Source organism: Equus przewalskii, chromosome 12 (assembly GCF_037783145.1).
Source record: "Equus przewalskii isolate Varuska chromosome 12, EquPr2, whole genome shotgun sequence".
NCBI lineage: Eukaryota > Metazoa > Chordata > Mammalia > Perissodactyla > Equidae > Equus > Equus przewalskii.
This window is the reverse complement of record NC_091842.1, coordinates 25,328,738-25,356,164: the sequence shown is the minus strand read 5'-3', so window position 1 is coordinate 25,356,164 and position 27,427 is coordinate 25,328,738. Positions and strand designations below refer to the sequence as shown.

The 27,427-nt window shown below is 39.6% G+C and overlaps 2 protein-coding genes across 25 annotated transcripts in view; one reads left to right on the top strand and one right to left on the bottom strand.

Moving 5' to 3' along the window:
• The window catches only part of LOC103564590 (ERI1 exoribonuclease 2), a 61,748-nt gene that overhangs the window by 5,339 nt on the left and 28,982 nt on the right, over nucleotides 1-27,427 (top strand). For 5 of the 13 annotated variants that reach the window (XM_070568346.1, XM_070568347.1, XM_070568348.1 and 2 more), the window contains one exon: nucleotides 202-3,114. In XM_070568346.1, coding sequence (XP_070424447.1) covers nucleotides 202-1,539 — 1,338 coding nt within the window. In that variant the 3' untranslated portion in view covers nucleotides 1,540-3,114. Of the gene's footprint in view, nucleotides 1-201; nucleotides 3,115-5,969; nucleotides 6,074-11,941; nucleotides 12,060-12,184; nucleotides 12,878-27,427 lie in introns of those variants that run through there. The other 8 variants (XR_011524830.1, XR_011524829.1, XR_011524826.1 and 5 more) reach the window with 7 other exon arrangements.
• Nucleotides 2-25,939, bottom strand: ACSM3 (acyl-CoA synthetase medium chain family member 3). 12 transcript variants are annotated; one of them, XR_011524831.1, is made up of 17 exons: nucleotides 25,461-25,939; nucleotides 24,648-24,747; nucleotides 20,205-20,474; nucleotides 19,389-19,599; nucleotides 15,042-15,249; nucleotides 12,593-12,736; nucleotides 12,322-12,478; nucleotides 11,967-12,046; nucleotides 10,587-10,710; nucleotides 9,614-9,694; nucleotides 6,893-6,994; nucleotides 5,765-5,892; nucleotides 5,555-5,654; nucleotides 2,965-3,084; nucleotides 2,400-2,572; nucleotides 968-1,330; nucleotides 2-517 (listed from the first exon to the last, which is right to left on the bottom strand). XR_011524831.1 is itself a non-coding variant. In XM_008540439.2 (15 exons), the coding sequence occupies exons 3-15, from the start codon at nucleotides 20,403-20,405 to the stop codon at nucleotides 2,486-2,488; spliced, it is 1,743 nt and encodes a 580-aa protein (XP_008538661.2). In that variant the 5' UTR covers nucleotides 20,406-20,474; nucleotides 24,648-24,747; nucleotides 25,461-25,939; the 3' UTR covers nucleotides 2,301-2,485. The 12 variants fall into 12 exon arrangements, 9 of the variants coding, with proteins under 9 accessions (XP_008538661.2, XP_070424455.1, XP_008538660.2 ...); XR_548121.2 differs by lacking the exon at nucleotides 24,648-24,747 and having other exon boundaries at nucleotides 25,461-25,635; XM_008540439.2 differs by lacking the exons at nucleotides 2-517; nucleotides 968-1,330 and having other exon boundaries at nucleotides 2,301-2,572.

Here is a 27,427-nt window from a genome sequence, read left to right as displayed (position 1 = left end):
GTTAGTGGTGTCTTGCCTCTTTATTCTGTCATCTCAAACTCCAGAAGTAATCATAGGCTCATTGATATGTAGATGTCATGTGTGCAATCATTCATAAATCAATTAATGAAGATATTTTTCTTGTCATATCATATAACATATATTAAAAAAATTACAAATACACAGTTTCTAAAGCTGTTGGATTTGTCTGTGGAATCATAGGTCCCCACTAAGAAGAATCCCAACATTTTGGCCAGAAATTTGAATACAAATCAAGTTGAAGAAACATTGGCCTGCAACAGTAACATTCAGGGTCCCAGCATATTTGATAGCGAGCCTAAAAATACAATAAATCCTCATGAAAAAGTTAAAATGACATCAGTTGGTGTGAATCCTCCTATAAAGGTACAGCAAGATCAGTTACAACTAAAGAACGACATAAAAGTGGATCTTCACAATGTCAAAAGCTGTTTCTCTCTTTTCAATACTAAGTCCTCCACATCTCTGGGGCAGTTGCAGTCTCCCAGTTTGGATACACCTATGCAGAAGCAAATAAAAAATGAACGTCTTGCATTTAATACCAAATCTAAGTCTTCAGCAATTGGTTCAGAATTGGTACGTGTTTCAACTACCCTTTCATCTGTTAATCATGTTTCTGATACAGAAATGAGTTCTGCTCTTGACTGTTTACCTATGTTGGCTGATTGGGAGGATATAGCTTTACTGCCAGCTTCTCAGCCTGAGCAAAGTGTAGATTTTATGCCTGCCATTAGTGACTCAAACTTAGATACTTCATTTAATTCTGGAGAAAGATTAATGGTTTTAAAAGAGTCTGAAATGCTGAGTCATGAAAACTTGGGAGGCACAGAAGAAACTTGTCAAAAATCTGAAACCTCTCAGTCTATTGTGTATAAGAGTCCACACACTACTATTTATGATGTAAAAGAACCCAAAAATCCAGGTTCAGATGTTTCTGACTTTAAATTACCTGAATGCAAATCAAGTAGCTTCAACAGCGTTAATGCCAGTATGTCTCATCCTTCAGTTTTGGGGAAACGTCCTCTTCTTTTAGGTGGTACTGAAAGGAGTCCATCCGTTCCCTCAGCTTTCCCACCAGCCAAAAACCAGACCTTCACTAGTCATGAAGAAAAGCCCACATCATCTCTTGGCTCCCCAGGGAGAAGGTCTTCCCAGAAGGTTCTCCCCTCTGTCTTAACTTCTACAGTTAACCTACGAGAGCCTTGGAAGAGTGGGAGGATGACACCTCCTTTATGCAAGTGTGGCCGAAGATGTAAGAGACTTGTTGTTTCTAATAATGGACCAAACCATGGAAAAGTCTTCTACTGTTGCCCTATTGGGAAATACCAAGAAAACAGAAAATGCTGTGGTTATTTCAAATGGGAACAAACACTTCAAAAGGAAAGAGCCAATAGCATAGTTCTGCCTCATTCCCCAGGGGGACTCGCGTTTAGTTCTCCAGAAATAAGCCCTATTTGTGACAGAAATGTAAATTTTTCTACTGAAAATTCATTAAGACTCAGACCTTCAATGAGGAATTGATAAACTTTTTTACATCTAAACTATATTTTTACTTTAATGTGACTTTTAGTATAGTAAAGAGAAAAAAGTGTATAGGGCTACAAGTTAGGAGGATTTATCATACATAGTCTGTAGGTGACACTGAGGCTACTAAACACATAGACTGAAAAAAGGAAAAACAAATTTCACAGGCTTCTAATTTCATTCACCAGTTATCTAACATCTGTCTTCTGTTCATGTATCTTTCCTGGTTGTTCCTTGAATTCCCAAACATCATGAGTATTCTAATAATGTCTTACCCTATTTAATTTATATTTCATATATTACCATTTGCCAAATTTATCATACTTTTTTGAAGAACCACAAATGAAGTATTCTGTAAACTATATTTATTAAATTAAATATAATAAGCAACAATAGTATATCCTTTTTTTACTATTAGATCTTGAAACAAATTTTAAACTCTTTATTTGAATAAAAATGTGACTAATAAAAATCCCTAGCCTATTTTCAACTAGATACTTGTACTTTGAGAATTATGATAATCTTCTGATATGGTTTATTTTTCTGAACTTTTATGAGTTGTTAGTTTTATTTCAGTGCTTGAAGATTGGTTCTGATTTGTATATCAACATATCAGAAGAATTATTCAACTCATTTGAAAATCAACAGATTTGGTTCAGAAATTGCTTCTATACTGTATACTTAAAAATTCCTCAGCAGTTGATGGTATTCTTTTTATGTCACCAAATTATAAGAACATTGACACTAAAGCAGAGAAATTGACTGAATATTTTATTTCAAAATTCAGCTTCTGATGTTATAACCATAAGATATTTTAAATCAATAGTTTATAAGCATACTATCACATTTTTCATCACCTTTCCATAATCTTGTGGTTTCTACAGAGTCTTTGTTTTATAAATACCATGGAATCTATAATACTGTGGAAATTAATGGAATGGATTTAAATTGTTTTCCATTCTTGCTTTCTCAGTTCATTTCTTTTTATCTTCCCACTGATAGTCTTTGGCAGCTCTTGAATAAATTCTATCTGTTGGAATCAAGGAAAGAAAATTAGCCCAAAAGTTTTCATCTTTAGATAAAGTCAGTTATATAGCAGTTCTATTATGAACTCTCGATGAAAGATTAGGACACCCATTGGAGTGGATTTTTTAGTAACAACCAAAAAGGGAGAAGGGTATTGTTGAGGAGATTTTTCTTGATATTTAGTATTTACAATGAGTCTGGTGAGCCAATGACCCAACAAATTAGGTTCAGAGTTTCATTTTAATCACAAAGATTCTGATTCTTATCCATGTCCTTAGTTCAGTTTGGAACATTTGGTGTAGCACGTTTGAGAGGAATGTTCATTAAAATGGAAAAAATAATGAGCTGAAATTTTCAGAACGCTAAGGAAATACTCATCAGAATTAGAATACCCACCTTTCTGGGATATTTGTAAGGTGCTGTAGTTTTTTTTACAAGCTCCTGAATCTCCTTTTTCAGTTGTTCTTGATCATGTGACTTATAATCAGGACTCAGAACAATAAAAGCCTTTACTACCTAAAATAAATATTTGAAACACCAGAAAAATGAGTTGTGTATTTTTATGTTTTAGTATGTCTTGTTTACTTTCTCTAACTGGGAACCTAAGTGCCTGGTAGGGTGGCCCAGAAGGTTTATTAGGGTTTGATCCCAGCTCTCTGCTCTTAAGCCATCCAGTTGACTCACATACCTCTTGTTCTGTATCTAATAGAAGAGAGCTTCTGACCCTTGAATCTTCTCATCTAACTACATCTTGAACTCTACTTTCTGGCCTGTTTTTGATTATCTCTCTTCTTGACTTCTTGCTTTATCTTTTATCTCCTTCAAAAGTTTCCTTTTGGAAACCTGGCAACGCACTAAACACAGTCTCTTGTGTAACAACCCAGCTTGATCTAGCCTAGCTTGTAGGTCCCACCCTCAGCGTGACCCTTATAAGCAGTATTCACACTAGGTTGCTATATCCTTGTTAACAGGAACAGTTCATTAAGATTGTGCACTCCATTCCAAAGACACTTCTGTTGATGCAAGGCTGTGAAGATTCCAACAGCCACTTTCCTGTTGCTGTGACCCACTTACCTGGCCCTGCGGAACAAGAGCAGAAGTGGTGGTGGCCCCTTTTCTCTAACTGGCAGAAGAGAGTCACTTTATCACTATGTTCACAAATCCTGTTCCCCAAAGTTCACCCTTCCTTGAAATGTCTTGGAAAATCCTGCCCAGAGGTTTTGGACTTTTAATGGAGAAGACAGAAGGACATCCCTCATGTGTATCCCCCTTCAGGAGTAGATTGGGATTCTGAATGTTCTCTCCTGGGGCACTGCCAACACTGCCATTCACTGCCTTTTCTAAGGCAGGACTCTAGGTGAGTCAACTAGTTTCTACCACCAAATCCAGATTACCAGCCCAGGGTTTGCCATGGAATGATGTTTCCTTGTGGGCACAGCTCCAGGAGAGGCTCCTGCAACTTTTACAATGAAATACCCTGCACTTAAAAGGCTGAGATCTTGAATTCATGGATTCATGTATCCAGCTTGGAGATAAGCTAGCAACATTACCTATCCATCTTGGTCTGGGAGTAAATATTTGATTGAAAATGAACTGTTTGAAAGAATAAATCACTCAGGACAACCAGTTAGTGAGAAATGAAGACTTGCAGTGATAAGTTTTTCACATATTGATCATTGTTTACCAGTAAGAAGTTTTACATTTTATGAGCAATTCATTTTTCTCTTCACCAAAACCCCTTGAACAGTTCTAATTTACATGTGCCATGGGGCAGTTGCACAACCTTGTGTGTGTGTGTGTTGTATATAATTTTAGTGCTATCCATTTTTTGACATTTCATAACATTATATGTATTTTTGCCAGCTCTGCTGCTTTATCAACATTTTTATGAATCTTTAAAAAATTTATCCTTGCTATAAGTGAATCATTCAGAGGCAACTTATTTTAATAGCTAATGTTTGTAATTACTGGTTTGCATATTGATGATTTCTACACCTTGGATAAAGTCTACTTTATCATTATAAAAGTCTTTATAAACCATTACAGAAAATGACAAGTTAACAAGAAACAGCCTAACGTAGTTAAGAGCATGAACTCTGAAGTCAGTCAATCTGGGTTCGAGTCATACTTTTTTGTGTAATCTTGAGTAAGTTAGGACACCTCTCTGTGCCTCAGTTTCCTTCTTTTAAAAAGAAGTTGTGAGGATGAAATAGGTTAACATAGATAGAGGGCTTACACCAACACCTGGAACATACTAAATCATCAAAAACATTAGGTATTATTGTAGAAGTAGTAGCACAAGATTTTTTTAACCTAAAATCCGTAAGTGTGCTTCTGAGTTTCTCTGAAATTCTATGCAAAGTTTTGCATTTTTATGAGAAGAGTCTGTGGTTGTGCTATTCAATATGGTAGCCACAAGCCACGTGTGGCTCTTTAAATTTAAATTAATTAAAATAGAATAAAATTTCCTCAGCTGCACTAGCCACATCCCAAGTGCTTGATAGCCATTGTGGCTATTATATTGGATGGTGCCAATACAGAACATTTCCTTCATTGCGTAAGTCCAGTAGTGCCTTATGGCCTTCAAATTCCTAAGAGCTGTGTGATCCAAAAAATTTAGGCGCCCAGTGACCTAGACAAATATTTCTCACTCTTTATTTCACATTCCAGTGTTAAAGTAGTATTTAGTGGCCGGCCCGGTGGCACAGCGGTTAAGTGTGCATGTTCCACTTGGGCAGCCCACGGTTCGCCAGTTCGGATCCCGGGTGCAGACATGGCACCACTTGGTAAGCCATGCTGTGGTAGGTGTTCCACATGTAAAGTGGAGGAAGATGGGCATGGATGTTAGCTCAGGGCCAGTCTTCCTCAGCAAAAAGAGGAGGATTGGCAGCAGATGTTAGTTCAGGGCTAATCTTCCTCAAAAAAAAAAAAAGTATGCGTTAGATGGCCAACACGTTATAAAGTGGAGATTAATCCATTCTTTTACCTCTCCTCTGATGGGGTCTGGGCTGCTGACAACAGCTGACTCTGCTACCGCAGGATGCTCAATCAGGGCACTTTCTACCTCAAAAGGTCCAATTCGGTAGCTGGGAAACAAAAGATATGGCAGGAATTTATAAAGGTGAGCAGCAGGTTCACTCCAGGACACTGATGATCAGTTAACACAGACATATGCACAGAGGAAAAAGAAAATTACCCAGAGGATAATATGATATCATCCGATCTTGCAACAAACCAGAAATATCCATCTTCATCCATATAGCCTCTGTCCCCAGTGATATAGAAATTGCCTCGTAGAGTTGAAGCTGTTTTTGTAGGATTATCCTGTGAAACAAATAGCATTTTGTTAATATTATTGTGAATGCAACTCTTCTCTTCTGTTGGATTTTTAAATGTTGAAGGAAAAAGAAAAGTTTGGTTCCTTAGAGAAGCCTTAGAATGAAGAGGAGCCAGTGCATGAAATGAGGATGAAGTTCCAGCATTGAGCCAGCCCCATCTCAGAAAGGTAAACTACAATTCCAGAGACTAGGCATGCTTCCATCCTGAGAATTTTCTTAGATGGATCACAAAATTAATATCGCAGGAGCTCACAGCTCAGAGGAGTAGGCTAAATAAGTCTTTTGCGAATTGGTTAATATCTAACACTGGTAGGGAAAGAGAGAAAATACTCAAGAGTTAAAAGAAAGCACCAACACCTAATCATTCAAAGAACAGACAGTATTTTTGGTTTTGTATTTTATTTTACACAAAAACAATTGGTTCTGTAACATTGGCAGGAAGAACACTGAAGTGTTGTTACATTATGGAAAATTCACTGACAAGTAAAACCTGGAACTTTGATTATATTGATGTAAACTTTGCTCTAATTTGCATACTGTGATTAGAGATGAAATATGTTTGCAAAGAGTAAGGAGCTTGCAAGGCCTCTAGTGAAAGAAATTACTTCATCTCATTGTTCATTCTCTCTTCCTCTCCCTCCTCCCAAGACACGAGACCGCTAATTAGATTTCAGGAAAATGACTGGGTCCTGTTTTATAGTGGAGAGGATCAATGGATATTAAGAGGGCTGTCTTCCTTCTAGGGCTCCCTTCCTCCTGCCTTCATGGGCCTGGGGCTGTGATGTAGCTTCAGGGGACCAGCGTGCCCTTCTCTAGTAAGGATTTGGGTGTTTCTTCAGTTCCCTGTCTGAGGGATTACTAGTCAGGACGATGAATCTCTCAGAAAAGGTCAAGTGCCTAGGTGTGTTTTGTGGCAAGTCAGGATAGTTACCAAGCACTTTTGAGAAATAAATAGAAAATAAGAGATTATTTAATAAGTCTCTTACTACATAATGAGTAAAAAGGCCAAATGGTCGGGTAGGGAGAACTTGAATGCCGATATCTCCTTCTTGTCCAGGAGGTAGAACATTGCCATTTACATCTAAAATCTAGGATAAAACAGGACAATTTATTTAAGAGAATTTTTATTTAATGCTGCATCTTAAATCTTTGCATGTTCTATTTTGTTGCCATTTAAGAATTTAGACTTCAAAAAGAACTTTAAGTATACTTTAAATTCCTAAGAGAAATGTATTTATTTAAATTCTTATTGCAAAATATATATAAAATGCAAGTTAACAAAATGTGAAAGAAGAAAAATTTTCTTTCATTCTACCATCTAGCAATAATCACATTTTGGTGATATCTTTTGAGACAACATAGACACCAGGAAAAAACAGGAGCACTTTATAATGCACTGTTTATAACCTGTCTTTATCATTTAGCAATATCTCTTGATTGTCTTCTCCTCTCCAATCAATATTTCATTGGTGGTTTTCAAACTTTGTTTAACTGTAGAACAAACAAAACCTGACTTCAGAAGCCCAAGAGAAGTCAGCAGGAAAAGGGGAACGTTCTCTGGTTGAGATAGTGGTGGGTCAGCCAAAGCCTGGCTCTCTCACCCTCTCCCAGTCATCATGGTTCCCTGAAGTGCCTGATGGAAGCTACCAATTATTAAGCACTTACTGCATCCCGAGTAATAAATGCTACAGCTCTAAGTGCTTCACGTTTTCTTTAGTCCTTACAACAGTCCCATCTGGTTAGAACTATTCTTAGGCTCATTTTATGGAGATGGATAGTGGAGATGGTTGCACAACATTATGAATGTATTTAATACCACTGATTTGTGCACTTAAAAATGGTCAAGATGGTAAATTATATGTTATGTGTATTTTATCACAATAAAAAAAATTGGGGGAAAAAATGAAGGTAGTGATGCTGCTGGGGGATGCATGGCAGAGCACTGTTTTCCTCTTGGCCACACCCTTTTGCATTCAATTATAGTTGCTCCAGAAAACCACTAGGCTTGAATTACTGAGGAACTGGTGGTACACTGTGGTTGGGATCACTGAGTACAGCTGCACCTGTGAGACCATCACAGCAATGCAGGTTGGGAACTGTCATTAAGAGGGGAGAAAGGAACACAGCTGTGTGAAAGGCCAACTTGATTGCTTGTAACGCAGACATGATAATGCTTAATTATCAATATTTCTGTCTCTAACTGAAGGCAGCCTACAAGCCAATGAACTGTTGCTAAGCCTGTTTACAGAATGTAACCAGGGCTCCCCTACCATCTCTTCTTAAAAAAGCTTTTCAAAGGCAGGGAGTGCGAGAGAGAAGTGAATAATAATAATGGCACCTATCTTCCAGACCTTTATTATGTACCAAGTATTTTGCTATGCTCTTTAGAGATGTTATCTCATTTAATCCTCACAAGAAACCGATAAAATCAATTCTGTTCTTACGATTACCAGCCTTCTCAGTTTGTCTGGGAATGAGGCAGGAGAGTGTCCCTGGGATGTATGACTTTCAGTGCTAAAACCAGGCAAGTCCCAGGCAAACTGAGGCAAGTTGGTCACCCTCGTCCCCATTTTACAAATCAGGAAACTGAGGCTCTAACAGCTTATCCAAAGACACTCAGCTAGTGAAGAGCAGAGCCAGGCCTGACTCAGCAATCCCATCTTTAGACAAGGTTCCCAGAGCAAAGTTAAAGTGAGGGAAAGAGCCCAGCATCTGGCTTATTCTATAAACAGTGAAATTAGCAATCAATCTCATCTAAACTTTCTCAAACTCACCTGATCATAAGAATTACCTGGAGCGCTTGTTTAAAACATAGATTTCAGGATCCCATCCTGAATCTATTGAATCAGACTCTCTAACGGCAGGGGCTGAGAGTTAGCATTTTTAACAAGTGCCCCTGTGATTCTTATGATCAGATAAGCTTGGGAAACATTGATCTAACCTACAACTAACCCTCATTTAAGTTTGGTTCTGAGCTCTCCATTCTGTAAACTCATCCATTTTGTGTTCTGTTGCTATGGTTTTCTCTCAGGTGTTAGTGTAAGTTCCTTTGGTTATGCCTAGCCTTGGCTGGGTTGATCTGAGAAGAATTTGAACCGTGTGCAAAGCTTGCAGATGGGATCATAGGATGCCCCCTAGGGATCAGGTGGTAGTAATGGCAGTGGTTATGGAGAGCCAGGAAATGGCCAGGGGAGGCTGAGGCAAGAGAGGGAGAATGCTGCCGCCACTGTAAACTGTAGCCTCTTTTGGCCTACTTGACCTCTTCAGGAGGTCTTGACCTCCCTCACCAGAAGGGGCAGGGTGGTGGTGTGGTTAAGAGCAGGGATATTGGAACCAGACTGCTTGGGACTGAATCCCAGTGCTAGAAGCTACTAGCTGTGTGACCTCAGGGAGTTCCTTACCTCTCTGTGCCTCATCTGTGAAATGGTTCTTATAATAATATGTCTCTCATAAGTTCCTTCTTGGAATTAAATGGATTAATATTTGTAAAATACTTAGAACTGCTTGGCACAAGCAACTGCTTTGCAAAATATTCAAGGCCAATAAACTAATGTTTCTAACCCAGTTCTATCTTTACATAGAAGTTAAGATAGGATGGAAATGACCTGAAATCATCACCACAACTAAGAGTGTGGGGAGGGTAGAGGTGAGGTGAGTGGTAAACAGGTTGGGTTGTTGAATATTCTCCTGGAAGAGGATGTGCCAACCTTAACGTCAAACGCAGGAGAAGGCTTTCCCATTGAGCCAGGCTTCACTTTCATTCCCTTAAAATTTCCACAGATTAGCACCTAGTTAGGAAGAAGAAGGAGTAAAGTAGTATTACATGTAACTTAAAATTCATTTATTCATTTACCAGCGCTCATTCAACAATATTTATTGAGAACTTACTATGAACCAGGCTCAAAATAAAACAATTTCTCTGCTCTTGTGGAGTGTAGAGATAGACACTAAATGAATATATATATAAAATAAAGTTATAACACTTAATTTATCATTACTAAAATATCCATATTTATGAAAACATTTGTACTCATATTAGCATAATATGCTGTTTCTACTTAATACATCTGTCAATTTCTGTTTTTATTTTTGGTATTTTAATTTTTGACCAGGTACTACATTCTGATGGTTTATAAATTGAAGCATTACAAAAAGACACATTGTGAAAAATTTCTTTCAGCCTTTCCCTTATCTGCTCTATTCTACCCTTCCCTTTCCTTACATAATAACCACTTTTGTTATTATTTCATTCATCTCCTCTATAATTTCTTATTATTATTTCTACGAGGTCTTTAAATAACTCTTTTAAGAGTATGCCTGCCAAGGAGTTGTCCAGTAAACTCACAATACTTCAAGTAACAAGGAACTCAGCAGCCCTGACTAATATATAGGGGAAGTCTCTTTCTGTAGATTTAGCATGTTTTCATTTAAAACATATTTTAATGCCCTCACTCTGATCAGTTATATAGTGGTTTTCCTCAATGAATGACTATTTAAACAACTGTTATAGAGCTTTTTTGCAACCAGCTTCCCTCCAGCTTTTTTTTTTTTTTAACTATTCTTCTAACCACTCCACTCCCTCCTTATCCCTCAAAGAATCATAAGGTCATAATAAACACTTTGGTTTTATTCATCCGACTAATCAAGTCCAGCCCTGTCTTTTCAGTGAGGTCCATGTACCGTTTCAGTCTGTCCATATCCTTCGTAGATATCCAGACCTGTCCTGTTTCTCCACTGTTCAGTCACTTCAGGGTTGATGGGTTCCCCAGCACTCACGCAGTGCTTTAAGCTTTTGAACTTATAGCTTCTCAGAAAACAGATAAGTTAAATTTAGGAGGAAGAATGGAGAGAAATGGAAGTTAGGATGATTTCCAGTGAAATTTCAATATAAAATGGGTTGTAGTTCCTTCCTTACTTCTCCCTCCAATACAAAATAAATGAACCATTCTAACACATAGAATGACTCCCAAAACACCAGCTTTTCTTTTTCTTTTCTGCCTTTAGTTTTTTTTGGAGGGGTGGGGTGTGACTTGTTGCAAAAAAAATGGTGCCATCCTCAGGCAAAGTACCACATAATAACATTTTAAATCAGTGATTAAAAGTTTACCATGTCTGGATAAATTGTGGAATATTCATGCAATGGAATACTATGCAGCTGTAAAAAAAAAAAAAAAAAAAAACGAGGAAGCTCCTGGACAGTGCTGTCCAATAGAACTTTCTGCCATGACGGAAGTGTTCTATAATCTGCACGATCCACTACAATATCATCTAGTCCTGTGTGGCTACTGAGTACTTGAAACATGATTAGTGCCACTGAGGAACTGAGTTTTAAGTTTAATTTAAATTTAAATTTAAATATCTGCATGTGGCTAGTGGTTACCATATTGGACAGCACAGTTCCAAGATGTATATTTAGGCAAAAAAGGGAAGATTCAGAACTGTGTGCACAGTATGTTTCCATTTATCTTTATAAAACAGTGGAGGAGAACATAGGCACATTGGCTTGTATGTGCACAGATTTCAGGGAGAAGGAGAATGGAGACTGAGGACAATGTTTGAAGGAAGACTTTTAACTATATATTCTTATAGACTTATTGAATTTTACATCATATGAACTACTTCCTATTCAAAAATTTAAAAAAATAAATTTCAAAATATTTACCAATCCACCCTTTCAAATGGAATTCATAATAGAATAAAAGACATTCATCCTTTTTCCTATTTGCTGGGATAAGGTTCCAAAAAGGAGCAATTTCTCTATTTTTGCCGCTCAGGTAACAGTCATCATCCAAAAGATTAAACACCTTCTCACCCATAAGCACAGGGCTCTGAGGTGTACCTGGGGCTTTACCCTCCTTTTTCTCTCCTTGCTTGGGGCAGCCTGCCCTGGATGCAGTAATTATCACTTACAGAATGAAAGCAAGAAGGAGAAGGAGGAGGAGAGATTGTTAAATCCCGGACCTACTAGTCTGGAGCTATGTTTCAGGCAGAAAGATCTTTTATAGCTTCCTCCTCCTCTCCCTTCCCCCAACTAGGTGCCTATTTACCAGCCTTTCTTACCTGCTCATATCACTCTGTACAAGCATTCGGTATGCAGTTGGCGCTGAACAGAAGACTGTGATGGGAAACTTGGAAAGTGTCTGCAATGTAGAGGTAAACTCTTGGTCTTATGACAACGTTAATAAGTGCCTAAATGTCTAGGGTAGGCACAGCACCACTTAAACATTCTTTATTCTAACATGAATGCACTCATACCTTTTCTCTGTACATCTTTTCAGAATAATTGACTTCCCAGATGTGACATATCTTAAATCATGTTGTCTACTCTGATTTCTGCAAGTTACTGTATTCACCAGTCCTGTCAGTGACACTGCTAATGCATCTCTAAATGTTGACCTCTTGTGCTCCGCCTTACTTGCAAGATGGAAGTTGGCTCAAAACGTGGCAGATAATGTGCAAATACACATGCTCCCTGGATCCATGGAGAAAAAACACTGCTCCATGCAGACTTTGCCCAGCCTGTGTCTGAGGTATTCCACATCACATCCGAAGGTGTTAAATCCAGCCAGAACCTGGGAAAACAAGGAATAGCCCTGACATATACAGGAAAACAAATTTAAAAGACCAATAAATGGATCATCGCCTTGGCAGTTTTGACACATGAAGCTGCGGTTCTGTGAAAGTACCTTCCATTTACAGATAATCCTAAGCCAAAACTGCTGTGGGTGTGTCCGGTCATTTTAGGAGGTCCACTTGTTCCACTGGTGAAGTAAATGGCCATCATCTCATTGTGCTTTGTCTTCACGCAGGTGTGGTTTTCACTGGCATGTCTATGAAGGACAAACCACAATGATTCTGCACATTAGACACAGCATCAGAGACTGTCACCACAGAAAAGGATTCGAGAAACCGTCTACTTGGACCCCTTCATCTCATGGATCAGGCCCCAGTGACTCAAGTCGAATTCCAAGGTAAAAGCCATCTCTCTCTGCATCTTTTTAGGTGCGTTCCAGAATCAAACTAAACTTTGCCATCAACAGCCCATTTATAACAGCCGATTTCATAGCTTTTTACTGTATGATAAAGAAGAGTTAAAGCATTTTAAAAATTCCAGAGTTTTATCATACCGCCAGCAGAATGAGGATTCTGTGATCTTGTAATTGTGGATATATGAAAAACTGCCCCTTCCTCTTTACTGTGGATGCTTTAAAATGTGTTTTTTTTAAAAAAAAATGGGTATGTTAATGGAAGTCCTGGGTAATAGTATAAAGCAGGGATCAGCAAACTACAGTCCCCGGGCCAAAGCTGGCCTGCCTCCTGTTTTTGTAAATGAAGTTTTATTGGAACACAGGCATGCCCATTCATTTGCATATTGTCCATGGCTGTGTTCACATTACAACAGCAGAAATGGGTAGTTGTGACAGACACTGCAAAGCCTAAAATATTTGCTATCCACCCCTTTCATAGAAAATGCTTCCTGATCCCTGAAAGGACAGGTTTTCTGTTTCCCACAAGAGAGTCTACACGGTTCTGAATATAACGAACAGTAAGACTGAAGAGGATCTAAGCATCCATCCAGGGATGGGAGGGCTGCAGTAAAAGAGAAAGAAAACGTTTAGTTCTGAAGGATAATTGGGCTGCTCTATCAGTCATACATTAGGGCAGCTGAGAGGAGGTCAGCTCTGCACATCCAGTGTCTAAGAGGCACACAGATTTTATCTGGAAGTATTGGGTTGAGAATGGATGAATCAGAAAAATCCAGGCCATGAGAAATAGAAAAGCTATTTTCAAAGACTAACAAAGCTAGACCAAGTGTTTAGTCTATGATTCCATAATTATCTGCCTTAAAAATAATTAGTACCTATCACTGTGTAGCTATGACTTCTATCATAGATACAGTTGCTTTGGAAACCTAAGGCAGGGTTATCGTACCAAGCTCTCACTACTGGAGGCAGTAAACCTAACAGTTAGGAGTATGGGCTCAGAAGCCAGACTGCCTGGGTTTGAAACCCAACTCTGCCAGATCCTAGCATTTGACCCTATTCATCTGTGTAATTATAGTACCTGCCCTTAGGTTGTTGTGAGATTTAAATGAGTTAGTATATCTGAAGTGCTTGGAACAGTTTTTTGCACATAACCAGTGCCATATAAATGTTAGCCTTATTGCAATTATAACATTGTTTTTGTTAGAATAGTACCTGGCCTTTGGTAAGAACTCAATAAATGTTAGCTACTTTAGAGAAAGTAGGAATAAGTTCATAGTTGCAAGCATGCTTCCAAATCCTTGAGTAAAGCATGCTCATTCTAGAGAAGGAATTTTCTGCCAAATATAACCAATGCCTGGTAGCAGTTCCAAGTAACCCTAGAAGCACCCCCATAGGAGAGCGTGAACATCAGTATAATTCAGTTTTATATTTGCATCCATTAACATTAAGTGTTCTTCTTATTATAACCTGCTAGAAGCACTGCAGTCAGCAAGAGAATTATATAGTCTACACAGAAGGATTGATAGCAATTTCCCTGGGAAATGATGACAGCTCTGTGGTTGATGCTGTGACGCACCTGCTAGATCCCACTGCAGGAATAAAGGACTTAGCCCCACAAGCGCTGATAGCCCTCTTTAAAGATTGCCTTGGCTGAAGAGAGCTGCCTTGCTCAAGGACACGCCACCTTCAAGGGACAGCCCGCACTAATTACTGATTAGTATGGGCATATAAAGGCCAGGACCTCTTACTTTAGCTGGGAACAACTCTGAGGGGCTATCCAAAGTCCAGAGGTCCCAGTGGGTTGGCTGAGGGCTTTTTGGGGAGTTCATAGCAGATAAATTTGTTCCTCTGCCCAATTCCACATTGTTCCCCTTCGTTCACAGGTGTTGATCCCAAAAGAACTCCTTAATAAACTTCTTACACAAGTAATCTCTGTCTTGGGGTCTGCTTCCTGGAAATCCCAACATACGAAAACACTCCAAGCTGCTTCCTGCCTCAGAGCTTTGCACTATTAGTGCAGAAATAATCACCAGTTGTTCCCTTTGCCTATTGTTTTAATTTTCATTTTCCTGATCACTTGTGGGTTGAGTAACTTTTCAATTTGCCTTTCTTTTGGGGAAGCTGTTCTACAACAGTGATGGCTACTCACTTCATCATCTCCTTGAGGTTCCCCCACCCCTCTCTGGGCTTCTGAGACACAATTAGCTTGGAGTGCAGATTTTCACATTTAGATGCAACAGCATCTACTGCTGGGGCTAAAACTTCATTGGTAATAATGCACTTTGCTTTTGAAGATTGTAGTCTGTAGAGGATGTCTTTCTGGGTCAGCTGAGTGGTTCCTGGAATTACAACCGTCCCTAAAGGAGCAGAAAAGAAACAGTGTTTAGAAGGAAGGATTTCCTTCATCATGTTCGTTAGGATAGTGTCGATGGTTCATGTACATTCTGTATTCTCAGAATGAGTTAGTCAGAGTACCAGCAAGGGATCTATTTGTCTTCCTTTCATTATTTTGCTTTGCCTTTCTTGGGATCTCAAAGTTATGACCCTTCTAACCTAACATGAAAGGGTATTAAAAGCTGGATGATTATCTTCTGGCTGAAGATCATTCATACTGCTCAGCTTGAAGAGGGTTTTGATTGAAAAGTAATGTTACCAACGTTTATTGAGTACTTGAGTGCCAGGTGCTATTCTAAGTGTTCTGCATGTTTTAACTCATTTAATCCCCACCCAAAACCCCCAAACACAGAAGCTGTGAATAACTTGCCCAAGATCACCAGTAGGAAGTGGCAGTGTAGGAACTGAACCCTGCAGCCTGACCCCAGAGCTGTACACTTAACCACTTCTGTCCAGTGTCTCTTAAAATGGGCATGACTGTTTGATGGTTTCTTTCCAAAGGGAAGAATTAAGGCATTCATCTTTTCTGTGCTGCTATTCCGACCTGCTGTGACTTCCACTGTGAGGTGTAGTGGAATGGTTCAGAGTGTGTCCTGGAGCCAGATACTCTTACAGCTTGGCCTTGGACAAGCCACTTCACTTCCGTGAGTCTCAGGTTCTGCCTGGTCGTTCCTGGACTCTTGACACTGACTCATCTTTATTTTGGCAAGGACAAGCCCCTTCAGTGGAATTCTTCAGGAAACAGACAACCACGACTAAAATTCAAGTTTCCTCAGAATATCTTCCCTTTCTAAACATGGCAATGTAATAACAGGTTTTTACTCCAAGGTTATTCCTTAAAGATGTGCCACCTAGGGATAAGTAGTTAGCCTCCCATGGCCTAACACTTTTCCATAATTTAAAGGCAGTCTCTAGCAGTAAGCCCACTGCCAGCATTTCATGCCCAGAAGAAGCACTTTTTTAAAAACATTACCCTTAGAAAATTAATTTCTGCCAATATATAATTCATATCATATCTTTAAAAGAATCTATTAACAGTGATCAATCTTACCTATTAAAACTGTTTCCTGTCCAAACTAATTATTCTGGGAAACATTACATAGTTTCTTGTCAGGGAGCACGCTGTTACTTTAAATAAAAAAACAATCTTCCAGAATTACTCTGGAGTAATGTCCAAGTTGATTATAAACACAATGGATTTGTTTATTCATTCATTCTTTTAAAAATATATATTGAGAGCCTACTATGTGGCAGACACTTTTCTAAGTGCTAAGGATACAGTAGAGGTCCCTGCCTTCATGGATCTTACATTCTAGACAGACATTAAGCACATACACAATATCAGGTGATAAGTGCTGTTTAAAAGGATAGGGAATGACCACTTTGGGTGGGGTGGGGGAAGCTGTTTTAGATAGGGTGGCTAGGATGGCCTCTCTGAGGAGGATTCCTATTTATATTTGTTTCATGTAAAAAAAAAAAGTTCAAAACTTCCAGAAATAAAATGTCCATTTCTGCTTCATAGTTGTTATTTTGCATAAGGGCATAGGCATTGACACATGCTACTGACACCGGATAGGGAAAAGGTCTAGAGAAAGCCCCGTGGAGCAGCAGAAAGAGCTCTGGGCTGGACATCTGGGCTCCAAGGTCCTTGTTTTGCCTATTTCCCTAATCAAGGAGTGACCTTGGCCAAGTTGCTGAATTTGGACCTTGCTTTCCTCATCCATAAATTAATGGGAGGACTAGTTCCTTGTCACTCGAAGGGTAGCCCCTGGACCAGCAGCATCGACATCACCTGGAGTTCTTAGAAATGTAGGATCTCAGGTCCCACCCAGGCTTATTGGATCAGAATCTGCATTTTAATGAGATCCCCAAGCGATTCACATGCACGTCAAAGTTTGAGAAGAATGAGCTAGATGATTTTTAAGAACTGTTCCTATTTTGAAATTTTATGAAAATTCTGGAAAATGTTGGTGAGTGCCTTGGGCTCCAGTACTGACTTGCTGAGTGACTTTGGGAAAGCGAGTTAATGTTTCTTCCCCCTCATCTGTGGAAGTTTTGGCTTTTCTGTTTATAAAATGAGGCTTCTCCTTCCTAATCATAAGGCTCTTGTGAAGACAAAATGAGCAAGTGAGAGAATGTTTATTATAATGCCAGAGGGACTACATCCATCTAGAAACTTCCTAAAGATCTGTGGACTGAGATGGGTGTTATACTAGCTTTTTGTGGTAGATATTACTTAAATAAGGGACCAACTCATTCAGAATTGATATTTTTTAATAATTATATACTGAGATTTCTGTTGAAATGGGATTTGGTCCATAATACATAGAGAAGAGTTTTATAATTAAAATGTGATATGAGAGTTTGTTGTTGGCACTGGGGGCTGTAGAGCAGATCTCTCTGAGAGCTTGGAAAAAAAGGAAATAGATTGCCTTCCAAGAGCTAAACCATAAAGTCAACATAAAATAGACTAGAACAGAGATTTGAAAAGTCAGTGTAAGCAGACATCATGATTGACAGAGTAGCAAGATTAAACTGTACCGTGATATACCTGTTCCCTGTGGCTTCAGAGCAAAACAAATAGAGATAGAAGCTGCCTGCTGAAGAGCCTGTTCGCCTGCAGAGGCCAGTTGTTCTTTCTGGACTTTTGTTTTCCTCTAAGATTCCCAGTAGATGTTCAATAATTCTCCTTCCTTATTCAACTAATATGAACGGCTTTCTGGTCCTGGAAATCAGTGAGTCCCTTCTAAGACAGTGAGCTTGAGCAGCTTTCAGGAAAGCAATCATTTCGTTAAAAAACTGTGTAAAAGTGGACTGTGCAACTCTAGTGTCTAATTTCTATTTAAACATGAGATTAGAGCATATAACTCTCCTCAAATGTGAGTAATGATTATAATAAACTAAGAATGGTTACTTAATATAATGATTTATTATGACAATAGAGATACTAATTAATTCAACAAATATTTCACTGAGCATTTACTATACGCCGGTCATTGGAAATGCAGAGATGAATATATCACAGCCATTGCCTTTTAGGAGCTTACATAGTCCTTTGGGAATGACAGATTTATGATAAAATAGTATACCCAGACAATATAGTACAGGTTAAAATAGAAATACATACATGTTTCTTTGGGGAGCCCAAAAAAGAAAGTACCTGGATTGGGACATCAGGGTGGGGTTGCCTAACATTAGAACTGAGACTTGAAAGTCTAATAGGAGTTGCCCAGGTGGTCAGGCGTGAGAGAAAGGCTTTCCAAGAATAGGAAACTGTGTCCACAAAAGCCATGAGACGAGAGAGACCACAAACCTTATAGGAAACCATTTGTCATGGCTAGAGTACAGAGTAGGAGGGTGGGGAAATGAGAACAATGAAGGGAAGATAACCAGAGCCTTCCATGACACACCTAAGTAAGTTCAGATTTTATCTGGTAGGCAACAGGAAGTTATTAAATAATGTCAGGTAGCAAAATGGCAGGATAAAATGTGTGTTCTAGAAAGAACCCTGGCTGTGGAGGATGAATTGGATTGGAGTGCAGTGTGGGCACACGTGAGACCCAAATTAGGGAGACTGCTGGGGAAATCTATTCAGGAGATGTTAAGTAAAGCAAGGGCAATGGAGTTGGAGAAGAGGGACTCTAGAGGCATGCAGAAGGTCAAATTTACAAAACTTAGGAACTGATTAGGAAGGAGGAGTCTAGATGCCTGGCTTAAGGCACCACAAGAATGGTAATAGACCATGAGGGGAATAAAGGCAGGAAACAAGAAGTGGCATGGGTTCTTTGAGTTTGTGGCTGCCTTGAGTTTCACATGACTATGGGTCCTATGGGAGGAGAACAGCAGTAGGTATGAGGGTACATGATTGTTGACTGGCATTCATATAATAAAACAATTTCAATTTGAAAAACCCAATTCCAAGTTTAGGTCAAAAGACATGGCATGTTTCTAATACATTTCTAAGGTTCCTGAAAATAATACAATATTGTGAACAGTTCCTCAAATAATTTACCCAAATAAATGTTTTCTGATTAGTTAGATGTTTTGGAAAATCTCCCGTCCAGCCTCCTTTAAACTGAATCAGATTATGAACATTACTAACCTGTTCTCAGACAGGCTATGTTTGCAAGCCACCACTCTGGGATCCTGGGCAGAATCACAATTACTCGATCTCCCCTTTGTAGAGCACAGGCTTCTGCAAGTATATTGGCAAATTTCCTGGACAAAGATCCCAGTTCTTCAAAACTCCATCTCACTTCTTTTCCATTTCCACTTACCCACCAGAAGGCTGGATTGGAAGGTCTCTTTCCAGCCTGAGGAAAGACAAACCACTCATGGATTTAAAGGTGGTTATGCAGCTAAATTCTATTTCAACTGATTTACTGGAATATTTCCTCTGAAGAAAATTCACAAGTCATTATTGGGACATACATGGAGTATTTGGAAATAACTCTGAGGTCCTTATTTCTGGATGTTGAGAGCTATGTCATTTCCTCTAGCACATGTCATTTCTCATTGAGCCTGATTATTTTTCTTTCCAAAAAGTTAGAATTCTTGCCTCCGTTTATATTTCTCTCAATGCTGTTTCTAAGCCTCATTTCCTAACATTTCTGACTCTTGGAATCACTTTTCACTCTACTCCTTTTTGTTTTTTAAAAAATTAACCTATAATCATACATTTTTGTAACCCAGGCGTTATGGACCAGGAAACTTAAGATGTTGAGCCAGATAACTTTCTACTGTGGGAGACTGTCCTGTGCATTACAGGACATTTAGCAGCATCCCTGGCCTCTACCCATTAGCACCACCTTCTCTCAAGTCATGGCAACAAAACTGTCTCCAGACATCGCCAGAAGTCCCCTGGGGCAAAGTCACTCCCGGTTGAGAAACTATAGCCTGAATGATCCTTGCTCCATACCTTTTCCGTATTGGTCCATTTGTCCAGGACATCTTTAGCAAAGTTAAAATACTCTGGAACCTCCAGTTTGAAGTCCTGTTTTATGGATTCATAGTTGGAGAAATTCTGAGGGGTCACTATTCTGTAATCTTTATGCACTGCTCTCACAGAACCAGGAACTGCTAGGCGCTGAAAACACTTGGCACGAAGTAATATCTCCATGGTGACAAGAACTAGAATCAGTCTTGTTGGATGTTTTAGCACTCAGGATTTCCACGGAGATCAATCCATCTAAAAGTCAACCAAAAGGACAACCATTTGTTTCTGTCCTAAAGGTAGCCAAACACCAAAGCAGCTAAGTTTTATTATTCTTATTAAGAATCATCATAACAGTACCATTTTCTGAGCACCCACTATGTTCCAAACACTGTGCTCAGTGTTTTACTTACATCCGATTTATCATTAAATCTTCAGAGTAACCCTGTGAAATGGATACTGTTATCATCTCTGTTTATAGATAGAAAATATGTCTACTAAGAGGCTGTCGTAGTCAGCTCTGGCTGCCATAACAAAAATACCATCCACCTAGTGGCCTAAACAAACAGACATTTGTTTCTCACAGTTCTGGAGGCTGGGAAGCCCAAGATCAAGGTGCCAGCCGATTCATTTCCCCCCTGAGGGCCCTGTTCCTGGCTTGTCGCCTTCTCTCTGTGACCTCACATGGTGGACAGAGAGAGAGCAAGCGAGCTCTGGTTTCTCTTCTTCTTGTAAGGATACTAATCCCATCATGGGGGCCTCACCCTCATGACCTCTTCTAAACCTACTTACCTCCCAAAGACCCCACCTCCAAATACCATCACATTTGAGGAGTTGGGGCTTCAACATGTGACATTGGGGGGACACAAACATTCAGCCTGTAACAGAGGCACTGGTTGGATTTGAACCCAGAGCTGTCTGGTCCCAGTCTATTCTCCTGACTACTACATGCTATTGTGTCCCATTAGCATTTCTAAAGAAGTAAAGACCGAGGTCACCCAGTTACTCTCAGTGAAAGCAAAGGGCTAAGCTGTTTTATTAATCAAGAAAATTGCTACCTTTAATCTGTAAATTTATATATTCAGAAGATTTTCATAAACAGAATACTCTGCCTCAAAGTATTAGGCATTTGTAAAAGTTAATCTAGAAACAAAAAGAAATATAAGCATATAGCAACAGCCAATTATATATCCTAGACAGGGTAAATAAAATTATAAAATTAAAAATATTTAACACACTTGAATAACTTTGTAAATTAAAATTAGGTGAAAGATAAAATAATACTATATTATAAAATGTATTTTATGTTTTGTAAATTATTATTAAGAAACAAGTTCTTTTTTTAAGCCTTTTTATTTAATATCTTTCACCTGCAGATTTCAAAAGTAGTGCAGGAATGTTTAGGAGAATGTTTCTCAGTGGATAATCCATAGATGAAGCGGCTGAGAGGAGCCCGGTATCAATCAGGCATGAAAGCACTGTGGGAGGTCCTCTAGTTTATAGGCTGCAGCTTCCACGCTCCCAATCAGCACCCACGCTATCTTCAAGTCCAGGCCTGGAGCTGCACTTACTGGAGATGTAATAATAGGGCTTTAACCTTTAGGGTTTTTGTGGGGGAGGCCCCTCTGGGCCACGCAGCCCTCCCTGCTTCTGTGGGAAATCATTTGATCATGATGGCATTGACTTGGCTGAGGTCTCATAAAGGAGGCTGTTAAAAACAGAGTTCTAGGAATTATAGGGTTCTCTTCTTTACACTTTCCATAAGCTTCCAAATTTCCTGCAATAAAACACTACCCTCACATTCATTAAATCGTCATTTTTACCTGCAATTCTAACTGTGTGGTGTATAAAGCAGTGTGGCTATGTGGAAGCATTTCTGTATTGATAAATTGCCAAACAATAATTAATAACAGATGTCAGCCATAAGTTTTACCCTAAATAGACCTGGTGTTTGGGCATCATGTTGCTGCACCCAACACACTGGAGATGTGGATTTGTCTTCAGACTCTTCCACCTGTTTGTGTGAACACCTGACAAGTCAGTGAGCTTGAGCCCTCTGAGATCAACTCCTCACTTTTCACCTGCAAAGAAAATGGAGCCCCAGAGAAGGGAAGCAACTTGCTACAATGTGTCGTATGAGTTAGAACTAGAATTCCTAATTTTGGACTCCTATTTGAGTGTTCCCTTTACTACAGTTCAACAGGATTTCCATAGTGCAGTGATTCCCACCCTGACTGTATATTTGAATCACCAGGAATGCTTTATAAAAATACCCATGCCTGGGTCTTGGACCAATTAAATCAGAATCTCTAGGGGTGGAGCCTGGGCATCATATTCTTAAAAATTTCCTCAGAGGATTCTAATGTGCAAACAAGGTTGGGAATCTCTGATCTAGAGGCTATGTTCTGTGAAACAGCAGCATCAGTACCACCTGGAAGCTTAGAAATGCACATTCTCAGGCCCCGGTTTCACATTTACCAATAGAACCTCCATCAGAGAGTTGTCCAGAAGATTAAATAAGATAATGCATGCCAAGTGCTTATCATGGTGCCTAGCATATTACTATCCACTGGAACATGAGTTGGCAAGCTTTTTCTATAAAGGACCAGTTAGTAAGTATTTTAGGCTTTGCAGGCCACCTGGTCTCTGTTACAACTGCTTAACTCTGGTTGAGATGGTAGCCATTGAAAATACATAAATAAGCAGGCATGACTGTATTAAAAAATAAAACCCTATTTATGGATACTGAAACTTGAATTTCAGATAATTGTCATGTGACGTGAATTATTACTTCTATTTTGATTTTTTCCAAATATTTAAAAATGTAAAAACCATTCTTGGTTCACAGGCTGTACAAAAACAGGTAGAGGGCTAGATTTAGCCCATTGGCCATAGTTTGCTGATCTTTGTGCTAGAATGTAAAGTTCTACGAGGGTAGGGGCCTTGTCTGTTATGTTCACAATACTATCCCTGGGAGCTGTAATAGTGTTTGGCCCATAATAGGCGCTTATTAAATATTCGTTGAATGAATAAACAACTTTTCCAGAAGGGAGAACTTTTACACATGGTTTTATTTCAATAACTCAGGATTATAATAGACCTGAGAAGTGTCTCTATAGCTTTAACCAGATTTATGTGATACCTGCACTGTTCACATGTGGGTATTTAAATTTAAATACTACGGAAGAATCAGTTTTTCAATCACCCTAACTATATTCAAAGTGCTTAATACTCACGTGTGGCTAGTGGCTACTGTATATGGGTCAGTGCAGACCCAAAACATTTCTATCATTGCAGAAAATTATTTTGGACAGTGTGATCTATGTTTATAATAGCTCACAACTAGAGTGACATGAAGCATTAAAATACAGCAAAATTAAGGAGAAGGGTCCCCAAGGTAAAATTTTTCTAAGGGTTCAGGGTTAGTAAAGCCTTTCCCATCACTGTTCTCTTGTGTAAGGGCTAGGAGAGGGTAAGTGTTACCAGAAAGCTCTTAGAGGTTCTCTTAGGCTCTAGGAGAGAGGCTGCTCTTTAGAATATAAATAAACCCCAAGTCCTCAAACATCCTGTCTGGCAGTGGGGTTGAGGGGAGAGGGAACCACCCTTCTCTGGTATTTGCTGGCACGTTGCAGGCCTCACATTTGGCAGCCATCTCCCCTCTTACACAATTAGCATCAGGTTTCCTTCAACTGAAGGAACAAGTTAAGTAGTCAACACCCAGTTTTTAGTGTTGTAACTTTTCTGTCTTTGTTTTTAAATTTTTCTGGATAATGTCTTCAGAGGGCTCAAGAAACATAAAAAGTACACAATGAAAAATCTGCCTCCCAGCCCGAGTCTCACAGTTCCCCAGTTTCCTCTCCCTCCCACTCGCTCAGGGAACCACTATGATTATTTCCATGTATCTTTTCAGAGTTTCTTTATGTGTATTCAAGCAAATATGACTGTAGATTCTTATTTCTTCACCACTTTTACACAACAGGTAGCCTAGAAGACACACTATTCTGTCTGTTAAAATAGTTTTCTACAGTGAAATTGTGGAGTACACATATCAGTACACAGAGATCTTCCTTACTCTGTTTTTGTTTGTTTTTAAACAGCGGCATGGCATTCTAGTCCCCTATTCATCATCATTTGTTTCCAATATTTTGCAATTTAGATGAAATTTTGAAACTATTTCCTTCACCACATTCAGAATCCTTCAAATAGACATTGAAAAGAAAATTGACCAGTCATTTGGAGCTTAAAATCAGCCAAGCCGTTCTGTTCCACCAAAAAGAAAATATCAACACTCCCCTCATCAAAACTGTAAGGTTCCCTTCTCCCCAACAAAGTTATGTTCCTGTCTTTTCACTGATCTCAACATTGCACAACATCTGTTTTCAAAGTCTCCAATATTCTTTGCCAGTGAAAAAGCTGACATAACCTTACCAGTGTGAGTCCAGATTTTTATACTGAGCCACAGAAAACTCTTCTGAAAGACAGTCCCACTGTTGGTCAGATGGGCTTTTGAAAGTAGCGAAGGTCTCATCTGAAAGGCAAGCTCTACAGCCATAAAAGCAGCAGTGCCAAGGGAGCCTTAGCCTCCCCACATCTCTAACAGCACCTCCCCCGCCAAGCAATCCAAGCAATCACAGTGCCTTGGCATACAGAGCCTCCAAGCAGGGTGGAGCCCCTACTATTCTCCCTAACCCTAACAAGACCCTGCCTTAAACTTCTCTAGAGGATTTTTGGAGCTGCCCTTGACTACCTAATGGAGAAAAGTGGCTGCCCCCCAGGTTATTTTCTTAGATTTGCATGTACATGTTTCCAGAAGTTGCCTAGAGGTAGTTGGCATACTATCTGGATGATGCAGAAAATGAATTCCTATCTGCCACTGAGCTGGGTGGGGAGCTAAGTAGACAGTACAGTGAAAAACTCAGCAGCTACTCAGACTCAGTTACATTTTTTCTAAAACATTTAATGGCATTAACACGTACACATAGTTTTTAAAAAATTAAATAGCACCAAGAGGCTTAAAATGAAAAACTCAGCTGCTATATTTACAGCCTTTTGCGTGTACATACTGCTGGTCACTTACTAAATAATATTCCACAACAACTCAGAAATTCTGATAGAAACACCATGGCTGACCAAGACTTCAGTGAGAGCATTTTTGATTTGTTGGTTTTGTTTGTTTGTTATCTTTGCTCGAAAGTGCCTGCGCCAGCCCAGCAAACCTTGCATAGGAGACAAAATACTCACTAAAGTGACAGATTCTGACACAGCTGGAGATGATGGCAGACCTGTTTCCTAGAAGAGCAGCCCGAAAACGTAAACTCTCACACCTGCTTCAGTCCTGGGAGCAGCCAAAAGAAGAGAGAGGAGCAGTCTGACAGTTGGAAGAAGCAGGACCTGTCCTGAGTGCCTTTCCTTGATTGGTGGAGACTTTGCGGAGGGAGGAGCAGGAGTTCTGGGCTAGGTTTACGCTGAAAGTTTACACAATTCCCGTGCAGGCAGTCATCCCTTTTACCGTTAATGATTTACATACACTGCAAGTTTTGGGGAGCTGGGAAAGTATTCATAGGGAGGAAAGTGCCCAAGGAGCTGCTGGAGTCCTGTGAAGGGATAGAGGAAGTCTTCTCTGAGAAGGAGGAAAGAAAACAGGGTGGAAGAAGACGTAGAGGGGTTTTGAAACGGAAAGGAAAGAAGTTGTGGGGCGAGTATGGGTTGCTGTAGGTCTCAGGGAAGCGGTTGCTGTGTTTATCTGTTGAACTGGTCAAGACTAAACATAAATGCTACCAGGTAGCTCCTCTGCTTAAATCCTTCAGGGCACCCCAGCTCACTCCGGTAAAATCTCAGGTCCTTCCAAGGACTGCTACCACTTCCATGATCTGGCACAGGGCCCTCTCTGACTCACCTCCTCCTCTTCCTCACTCTGCTGCAGCCACGTTGGCCCCCTCACTTTTTCTAGAACATACCACACATGTTCCAGCCTTGGCCTCATTGAACTTACAGTTCCCACTGCCTAGAACCCTCTTCCCGCAGATATCCCCTGGGCCAAATCCCTCATTTTATGAGGAGTCCTATCAAAGACGTCTTCCCCTACTACATTTTGTGAAACAGCACCCGTCATTTTTTTCTCTTTAATCTGTTTTAACTTTTTACATCTCTTACCACACCCTTGAGAATTAGAACTCTGTTTTGTTCACTGATATATCACTATTACCCGTAACATCTGCTGGCAAATTTTAGGCATTCAATAAATATTTGATGGCAAAATGAATAAATAACTGACTCGTTCAGCCACACATGGCAGAAACCCAACTCAAATTCAGTTAACAGAATGAGCAATTTATTGGTCACTTTTTAGTTCTAGGAGTTTTTGTTTTTGTTGATTCCTTGGGATTTTCTACGTAAATAATCACATCCTCTGCAAACAGGGACAGTTTTACTTCTTCCTTTCAGATCTACATGCTTTTTATTTCCTTTCCTGCTGTATTAACACTGGCTAGACTTTCCAGCACTATGTTGAATAAGAGCGGTGAGAGCAGACATCCTCACCTTGCTCCTGATATTAGGGGGAAAGCATTCAGTCTTTCACACTTAGGCACAACGTTAGCTGGAGATTTTTTGGAGATACTTTTTATCAAGTTGAGGAAGTTCTCCTCTATTCCAATTTTTCTGAGAGTTTTTTTTTTTTTTTCCTGAGGAATATTCACCCTGAGCCAACATCTGCTGCCAATCTTCCTCTTTTTGTATTTGGGTCACTGCCATAGCATGGCCACCAACAGATGAGTAGTTGTAGGTCCATGCCCAGAATTGAACATGGGCCATGGAAGGGGATCATGCCGAACTTAACCACTAGGCCATGGGGCCAGCCCTGGCTAGAGTCAATTTTAAAACTACATTTTTCTATTTGAACTGTATTGATCAATATCTACTTTGAGAGAGTAATCAATTGATACATTCTATTTCTCCTATCTCCCTTCTCTTAGACCCTTGATTTTTGTTAGTTATATTACTGTCAGGTTTTGAGATACATGCATTCTCTTCTGTAACCAAAACTTCCTCAATTATCAAGCATTAGTTTATGTCAGCGATTCCCACCTGGGGGCACTTGTGCCCCAGGGGGATGTTGGGCAATGTCTGGAGACATTTTGGGTTGTCATACCCTGGAGGTGGAGGGTTGGTGCTATTGGCATCTAGTGGATGGATGTAGACCAGGGATG